This window comes from Papaver somniferum, chromosome 3 (assembly GCF_003573695.1).
Source record: "Papaver somniferum cultivar HN1 chromosome 3, ASM357369v1, whole genome shotgun sequence".
NCBI lineage: Eukaryota > Viridiplantae > Streptophyta > Magnoliopsida > Ranunculales > Papaveraceae > Papaver > Papaver somniferum.
Window position 1 is genome coordinate 175,981,326 of NC_039360.1, and position 9,111 is coordinate 175,990,436.

General features: G+C 37.3%; 1 protein-coding gene across 14 annotated transcripts; it reads left to right on the forward strand.

Moving 5' to 3' along the window:
- The first annotated feature begins 682 nt into the window (after nt 1–682).
- Nucleotides 683–8,234, forward strand: LOC113358102 (probable serine/threonine-protein kinase roco5). 14 transcript variants are annotated; one of them, XM_026601626.1, is made up of 20 exons: nt 684–1,363; nt 1,478–1,886; nt 1,999–2,602; nt 2,692–2,732; nt 2,888–2,956; nt 3,598–3,698; nt 3,867–3,945; nt 4,134–4,232; nt 4,347–4,415; nt 4,583–4,632; nt 4,738–4,819; nt 5,031–5,125; nt 5,260–5,530; nt 5,763–5,868; nt 6,057–6,279; nt 6,387–6,450; nt 6,609–6,652; nt 7,038–7,164; nt 7,249–7,498; nt 8,113–8,230. In XM_026601626.1, exons 1-13 carry the CDS (start codon nt 1,035–1,037, stop codon nt 5,372–5,374), a joined length of 2,142 nt encoding a protein of 713 aa, XP_026457411.1. In that variant the 5' UTR covers nt 684–1,034; the 3' UTR covers nt 5,375–5,530; nt 5,763–5,868; nt 6,057–6,279; nt 6,387–6,450; nt 6,609–6,652; nt 7,038–7,164; nt 7,249–7,498; nt 8,113–8,230. The 14 variants fall into 14 exon arrangements, with proteins under 14 accessions (XP_026457415.1, XP_026457411.1, XP_026457410.1 ...); XM_026601625.1 differs by having other exon boundaries at nt 7,071–7,164; XM_026601628.1 differs by having other exon boundaries at nt 7,086–7,164.
- The last annotated feature ends 877 nt before the right edge of the window (nt 8,235–9,111 follow it).

Sequence of the window (9,111 nt, forward strand, 5' to 3'; positions counted from 1 at the left end):
GGTGCTGGCACAGGTAATCGTCTTGTTACATGTTTTTTTGTTAATCAATCTTGATTTCACTTGGTGCTTTGGTAGTCCTTAGTACATGGGTTTAGTTTACTAGCCAAGTTGGCAAGATTTCATTCACCTATCCATTTTGACTTGGATATCTTTCTTCTCTTTTTGTACTTTTCTATTTGACGAACTAGTGATCCAAATGCCGTCCAACATTCGAGGAACTGCTGGACAAGTTAAAAGTACTACAAAAGCATTATCAAGTTCAAAAGCACGAGCAAGTACCACGTTAGCCTAGGGCGACTAATTAAACACCAAATATTGACATTTTGGATTGAATCTCAACACACATTCTAACACATCCAGGAGCAAGGAACAAAAAAGGGAAAAGAAAAAGAATAGAGAAAGTAGCAAGATGTAGATGAATAATTCATTCTTATACTTCATCGTTGACAATTTCAGAGTTAATGGATTTGCATTCATATTGATTGTATTGCAAAATGATTGGACGAATTATGTTAACATCTGTGTCGGTTTTAACGTAGGGCTATGGTCCTTGAGTCTTGTATATGACTTCAAAATGTACTCTTATTCTCTATCCATGATCAATGTAGGATTCGTTCTTCCTGAGATAAAATGAAATCACAATGTGGAACATTTTTCTTTCTTTCTTTGGTCTCGTGTCTTTCTCTTGAGCCTTGACATCGTATATGAGAGAGTCTTCCATCACCCGAACACAAAATGACACTGTAGCTAATTAACCACGTGGCATGGGTTCCACAAACCACTGTAAACGAGACAGACAGACAGACGGATGAGTGTTGGGAATGGCGGGAGCGACAGAAGATTACTGGTAAAGAAGTTGATAAGCAAAAAAACGGCAAAAACATCCAAAACAAGAAACCATACAAAATCTGAAGAAGAAAAAGAAGACGGAGATCTAGGTCTTCATCTTCTTCTGAGATCAACACGAAACCCTAACATAACTTTTTTTTTTTTTATTCTTTTTCTCTCCCTCTCCTTCTCTAGTCTTTGGATCGATGGATGGAGTTCCACGATCTCCAAAAGAAGAAGAAAAACGTTTGTTGCTTCTAAAACGGATACAACAGCTTGAATCTGAAAATGCACATCTTCAACGACAATTCTCCAATTTGGCTCATTCCAGAGTACCAAGATCTCACTCAAATTCACCTCACCAATGGCAATTGGCTCACCCAAACAGAAATTATGCCGGTAGCAGTCGTGATTCTCGAACTCTACTACCAGCAAACGGTTTGTTGAATTTTAGTCAGAAGCAGTATTTTGATATCTTGGAGTCATTGGGTCAATCAGTTCATATTGTAGATCTCAGGGACCGCATTGTGTACTGGTAGGTTTTACTTCCTCATTTTTTTTCCTAATTGAATCTTTGATTATACCACTAGAAGTTAGAATGTCAGTTAGTCCTTATCCATAACACATTGGGGGATATCTCATTGTACAGGAATAAAGGGGCGGAAAAACTATATTGTCATTCTGCTTCTGAAGCGCTTGGTCATAGTAATGTTAAGCTCCTAACTGATGTCCAATACTATGATGATGCAATTGAGATTATATCAAATAATAACGCCGGCCAAAAATACACTGGGACATTCCCTGTGAAGAATAAGCTAGGGAAACGATTCGTAGTAATTGTAACCAATAGCCCATTCTATGACGATTTTGGAAATTTAGTTGGGGTTGTTTCTTGCTCTGTTGATTCGAAACCCTTTCACCGAGAAGCTCAATGTCAGTCTTCAGAGTTCTATCCCAGTCCCAGCTCTAGCCAGCCTACAAGTGGGTTGGCAAATAAATCGGATGTTGATTCTCATTTGCCTCTGCAAGCTGGGATTGCTTCTAAAATATCAAATTTGGTAAGTTTAATCTTAATTTGATTCTTTTACATACATGAAAATGAATATTTATGTGCATGTTCTATGGCCTCGTTTATTTTGGCGTCTCCTAATTGATCGAATAATAAAACAGGCATCTCGAATGACCAACAAAATCAGGTCAAAAATGAAGACTGGTGATAATGCCTTGGTTAATGAAAGCCGGAGAAGAGATGGCCAGTATTTTAATCAAAGCCTCTCAGAAACTGTTCTCTCCGACCATAGGAAGGATCCAACTTTTAGTGAAGCTGGCTCGTCTAGAGGAGACATTCCACCATCTCCCTTGGGTGTTTCTTTTGAAGATACGCCTAGAGAAAATTTCAGTACTTCTGGGGGTGAAGGTGAAGGTGAAGGCAAAATTGGGATCCTCAAGGACATAAGTTCTAGGGCAGAGGCTTGGATTAGCAAGAAGAGCATGTCATGGCAATGGTTGGATCATGAACGCGAACCTGACTTCGATCAAAAAAATTGTTCTGGTAACTACGAAAAAACAGAAACCCAGGTTGCAGAAAATGACCCATTTGGGAATGAAGCGTCTACTTCAATGTCCTCATTTTCTCATGCCAACAGCACCAGTACTGTAAGTAGCAGCATCAGTACTAGCAGTAGTCCTCTTTATAAGTTTGACACGGAAACAGATTCTTTGCATTTTGAAATCATGTGGGAAGACTTGGCAATCGGTGCACAAATAGGGCATGGTAATGAATATTTTCACTACTGCTGGTATTTTTGTCAATGTTATTAAGGAAGAGTTTTCTTATCTTTAAACTCTTAATGCTGGTCTCAGGTTCATGTGGAACTGTGTATCGTGGTTTATGGTGTGGCTCGGTATGTTTATTATTCCCTTAAACTTCTTTTGCAATTGCACATTATTGTTCCTATATTTGTGGCTCAAATGGCTATTTTATGAGCTTTCTAAATCGTGCTCACGTGCATAAAGGTGATGATGGTGCAAATACTTCCGGTTGTTTTTCATCTTGCAGGATGTTGCAATAAAAGAATTTTTCAAGTTTGAGTACTCAGATGACTTACTGCATTCTTTCAGGCAAGAGGTAGTTTTTGGACGAACTATAGTTGATATCTAAAAAAAATAAAGGTACTGTTTATATGCCATGCCGTTAAAGGATTAAAACCTGTTCAGATATAGATTTCCATTCAAGTGCATGAGAGCAAGAAGAAGACATTCCAAATGGATCAAGATAGTAATATGCTACAGAGAAATACTTAATAATATTTTGTATTAATATAATATCTTGTTCAGATTTCTTACTGCCAACAAAGTGTTGGTTGGAGTAGTTGCACATTTTGTGCATTCTAATCATATAGTGTAAGGGGAATATAAAGGACTAATAGTTGATTCCCAGTGAAACTCTCACCCCATATCCGTCATCAGCAGAAAAATAATGGCGTGATTGATCTTTTTTACTACGGGTAAAGTTTTACTAATTGCTAATGGGGCGATATATGAGATATTTTTTGCTACGGGGATAATTGACAAGGTGATAAGATCGACCCATACTATCAGATTGCATGTATGTGGTCTCCAAAGATCATGGCATTATGTTAACCGATTGCTCATTACAGAAATTTGAGTAATACTCGTAGTCATAAATATACTTTTGATGGTATCTTCAATGTTGCACTACAAAGTCATGGGTCTAAATCTAAACTGTATTTGATTTATTTCACCAAGGTGTTACTTATGAAGAGACTACGACATCCGAATGTGCTACTTTTCATGGGAGCAGTGACTTCGCCTCAGCATCTTTGCATTGTCATGGAGTACCTCCCATGGTTCGTTCTCCACTTGTTCTTCTGAGAGCTTGGAATTTTTATAGAGTAATTTGATTCATGAGTTTTTGTCCCATTCTTTGTAAATTGTTTCAGTTAACTCAGTTCAGGTGATCGTTGTATTTATGCTACTAAGTACTAACTTGGTTTACGGTTTATGAATCTATGCAGTGGAAGTTTGTTTCAGTTGCTTCGATGTAACACTGCTAGATTAAATTGGAGGCGCCGTGCTCTCATGGCTGTGGATATTGTATGTGCTGTTGGCTATTTCTATTATAATGGATAATTCTTACGTTATTGGGTATCAGATTTTAATAATCTATGTTACCATGGAAGTGCAATAGTAGAACCTGACACTGCAATATATGTCTTCTACCTCTAGTCTAGCTGGAACTTTTACATTTATTGAGCATCATTTGTTGTCCAACCCTTATGTAGGCACAAGGTATGAATTACCTTCATCGCTGCAACCCACCAGTTATCCATCGTGATTTGAAGTCATCAAATTTGCTGGTTGATAAGAACTGGAATGTGAAGGTAGCTGTTTTCTTCTTACCAATTTATACTTCTATGTCCTATCTTTCTCAATAAATTACTCGTCTTATAGTAAGGGTAAACGCCATGTATTCAATTGCCTTTTGTTTGCGTTAGGTTGGTGATTTTGGTCTCTCACGACTCAAACATGCAACATATCTCACAACAAAGACAGGGAAAGGAACGGTATGCTGTGTAACTTTTCCTGAGATGCTATCCGGTGGCTCTATTGGATCTTAGCACTGAGTTGGTTTTATTGTCTAAGATTCTAATTTGGGTTTGTTTACTCAATCACAATCACTTTCCTAAATGTCAATCCATCCTTCTATTCATGTCCTCTTTTACCCTTGCAGCCACAGTGGATGGCTCCAGAGGTTATTCGTAGTGAGCCGTCAGACGAGAAGTAGGTTCAAGTTTGTTTACTACTACAGTTCCTTTCTCAACCTGATTAGGTTTCCCCGTTCTTGAACTTAATAAGTATCATAGTTTTAATGCTTGAGCATTGCAGGTCTGATGTTTATAGCTTTGGAGTAGTGCTATGGGAGCTTGCCACTCAAAAGATCCCTTGGGATACACTGAACCCGATGCAGGTTTTTCTTTACTCCGTCCAATTTTTCTAGTCTTAAAACTGTATTCAGTTAATGATTTAATAGTAGATCTGCTTGTTAACGACTGAAGATGCAGTCACCTAGAGAACAAGCATTTGAGTAAATCAAAGTTAGATATGATAAAATAGCAAATGGAACTGTTAAGCACTTTCATACTTGTTCTACATGTCAACAAGTATGAAATTTTTTTCAGGTGATTGGAGCTGTGGGTTTCATGGACCGACGGCTTGAGATTCCAGAGGACTTAAATCCACTTTGGGCTTCTCTAATTGAGAGCTGTTGGCACAGGTAGTTATATTCCAATATTGCAACTCATTTATATTGACTTGATTTGAATTTCTCGCAGTAGTCCATTAAAGTTGCAATTTGATATTATTCTGTATTCTATCGGTTTTTGACATAAAGTTTTCTATGTATCCTAGTGATCTGAAATGCCGGCCAACATTCGAGGAACTGCTGGAGAAGCTGAAAGCTCTACTAAGACAGTACTCAATTCAAAAGCCCAAAGCAAACATTACGCTAGGTCAGGGGGATTGATAAAAGAAAAGGTAATGTCATGATGGATTTGAATCACCACATACATTCTAGCACGTATGCCCAGAAAAGGAGATAAAGGAAACAAGAAAGGATAGCAGCAAGAAGTGGGTTCATATAATTCCATAATGCTTTCAACTCCGGAACTGAGATTCAAAGGTACTTTTTTTTTTGGATCCATGGTTCAGGTGGTTGGATTTACTTTCACTTTATCTTTGTTTAAGCAGTTTTGCTTTTATGTTTTCAGTATTATAATCATCATATAGTGTAGGTTATAGGCCTCGAGTCTTGTATGTATTTAAATTGCAGAATGTGACTATAGAATACGGAAGTATCTTGGTCAATCTGTGATTCTGTGTCTTTGTGTTTGGTTAATTCTGAAATTTCTTAGGTAAAATATGCCTATTGTCTGGTGAAGAAAACTGAGTTTGAGAAGAGCAACTTCAACCCACTATTATTTGAAAGCAGTGGCTGAATTGAGCACCCACTTAAAGAAGGTAAGAAAGAGGTATCAGGTCTGAATCTTGTGGTAATATCTGTTGGCTTCATGTGCTAGGTAGTAGGGTTGCTTATTGGTTTAAATATTGAGCAACTAGTTTAAGATTCTATTAATTACACAGAGCAGCTAGTTTGCTAAGACTCAAGTATAGAGATGGCTGATTTTGTCATTTTTTTTAAATGCTAGTGTGGGGAGGAAAAATCAAAACATGATTAGGCAAATTTGAAGAAGAGGACGAAGTTCTGAGTTAACAGAAATGAAAATGTCAAGACTGAGTAAAGCGCAGTTGCATCATATTTTGTTTGACCCTTCTTTAGTCCCGAGGTATAATGATCTCATATGTGCACCCCACCAATTGTCCCCTATGATTGAAGTCATCGGATCGGTCCAGAGGAATTGGGCTGTGAAGGTATATAAATTTATAATTTTTTGTAGTTACTTCTCTTCCTCATTGTGCTAATTTTGTAGTAGTAACTAGAAACATCCTTTTTCTTTTTTTTTTCTTTTTCTTTTGAGGTTGGTGATTTTGGTTTATCGCAAACATGCAACTTATATCACAACAAAGACAGCAAATGTAACGGTATCTAGAAACTTTCTCAAGTCCTACTTTATTCCTCTCTAATTTTTGAACCATGTTGCTTTCTAGTTTCTAGTCTAAATATGCGTCGTGGTTTTTTATTGAATTACTTACATGTCTGGATAGAAACTTACCCTTTTGTTCTTATTTTTCCCCTGCAGCCACAGTGGATGGAGTTTATCGTTGGCGAGCCATCAGATAAGAAGTACGATCTAAATTTTCAATTGTCCATTAATGGCAGGTTCAAATTCTTGTCGTAGGTTATTCAGTTTTGCAAGGTCAAAGTTCCTTTAAACAACATGGAGTAACTGGTCTGATGTATATAATTTTGGAGTTATACTGTGGGAGCCTGCCACGCAAAAGATCCCTTGGGATACCTCTTCAATTCTCAATCTTTACTGAGTAATTTTGAAGCTTACACATGAATTTGTTTCCATCAGTAATCTATTAAAACAATGAGGAGGTTAAAGATATAGTTATCTGAATTATCAGTAAAAAAAAAACTCGCATCAAAATTTACCAACGTCACAACTTTTTCCGCATCATATATCTGCCGGAAATAAGTGCCATGTTGTCTAATAAATTAACAGGATGTTTATCGTTTTAATGATGGGTTATGCAAGTGATTCGAGCTGTAGGATTCATGGACCAATAACTTGAGATTCCAGAAGATACGGAGCCGCAGTAGGCATCTCTAACTGAAAGCTGTTGGCACAGGTACTTTTCTTGCAGTAAGTTTGGTTTAAATCAATACATAAGCCTACTATAGTAACTTTTTCTCTATCATTTTCACAAAAATAGTGAGTTGCTATGCCGATCAACATCATACGATTTACAAGGAAAGTTGAAAGTTCTATGGAAACTCTATGCCATCTAAAGGCCCAATGCAGATACCTGCTTAGCTGAGGGTTGTAGATAATAACACAATATCATCAGCGCAAATTCAAATGTCAACACATCCACTAAAAGAAGAAGATAAAAGAGTAGCAGCTGAAGTTAAGGTGGATGGATTCATCATTCATATCATTTGCTGGTGCATGGTGGTGAAGTTGTATGTGTTAATCTGTTTCCTTTTGGTTGCTTGGATTTTAAAGCATTCTTTGACCACCTATAATTTTCCTGAACTATATAATTGAAAACACCGAGTTTTAAGAATAAGAAATTCAAAGCTTTGGAAGAGGTGTTAAAGCTAAATATTGTCGGTATACTCTATTAATTTTCTCACCTGCTTTTGTGGTTCTAATATTGTACAACCCTGCTCAACTGTGCCACCTCACACCAACCATGAGGTAGGCTGTTTACATGGTTGATATTGGTGTCTTCTTTTTTTTGGGGAACATATTTGTTACTATTTATTTATTGATGAGTTTGGGCATAGGAACTTGAATCTTGAAAGACCTTTATTGTGAAGCTCTTAGAACTCTGAAAATTCACATGAATGCACAGCAGACTTGAGTTTGAAAGATTAAGAAGAGAACATAGAACTGGCTGAGTCTTATAAGAATTTAGAGAAGAGGACTTCAGAGTTAATCTAATTAATGAGTTTCTGTAAATTTCTAAATTTCTGTTATTTCATTATATCTTTTTGAAAAGTGGATTGTTTCAAAGAAACATCTGTTCTTTGAACACTAACTCTCTAACATTTGATGGAAACCTCACTATCAGAACAGCTACGAAAGAGGATTCAAGAACTTGAAGCTGGGCAAGCCAGGCTTAAACAAGAACTGCGTAAATTTACCCTTGATGAAGCAAGGCCTGATTTGGGTTGCATTAACCAGGAACCTCCATCAATATCATCCCAGTCGTCGAGACTGTCTGATTCGAGAGCAAAAGGCGGTGGCAGTGGAGTTCGAGATGGAACTTGGAGCAATAAGGACTCGGGTTCATCCAGAAGATTTTGTGATCCTTCGATTCCTAGAAGTGGAGTTGGAAACCCACAAATGGCTAAGGATCTCGCTGAACAACAATATTTGAATATACTGCAATCAGTGGGTCAATCTGTTTACGTGTTTGATTCTGCTGGTCAGATTCTTTACTGGTAATTCTTAGGCTTCTGATGTTCAATTTGATTTTTCTAATTACTAGTAATGCATTAGTGTCTTATGTGTTTAGTTTTATGGGTAGCTCGTATATACTTGGTTTATCAGCTATAACTTGGTTTATCAGCCATGCATTAATATATTCCCTGTTACTCATTTCGGGATATGCTTATGATTTTGGCTACTAGGGTTTTTTAATTTGATCTTGTTAGTTCTTGTTTATTTTTTCCTTGGTACATCCTTCTTTTGTAGTCGAAGTTCAATCATCATGTCTCATGTGTAAATGCACTAATATCACCAGATTGAATGGAAGTTTCATTAATTTTCCATATAGGCAGTGACGGGTGTTTTATATTGATTCGGTGTAGAGGTTGCTTAATGACTCATTTATTGATGTTCAATTATGCAGGAACCGATCGGCTGAGATCCTGTATGGCTATTCTGTAGCAGAAGTACTTGGTCAGAATGCCCTTCAGCTCCTTACTTGTGACCGTGACAAAGATGAAGCTCGTCATGTCATAAACATGATTACCCTGGGGGAGATGTGGTCCGGGACAATCCCTGTCATGAATAAGCTAGGGAGACGATTTGCAATATTTGTAACTAACAGCCCAATTTATGATGA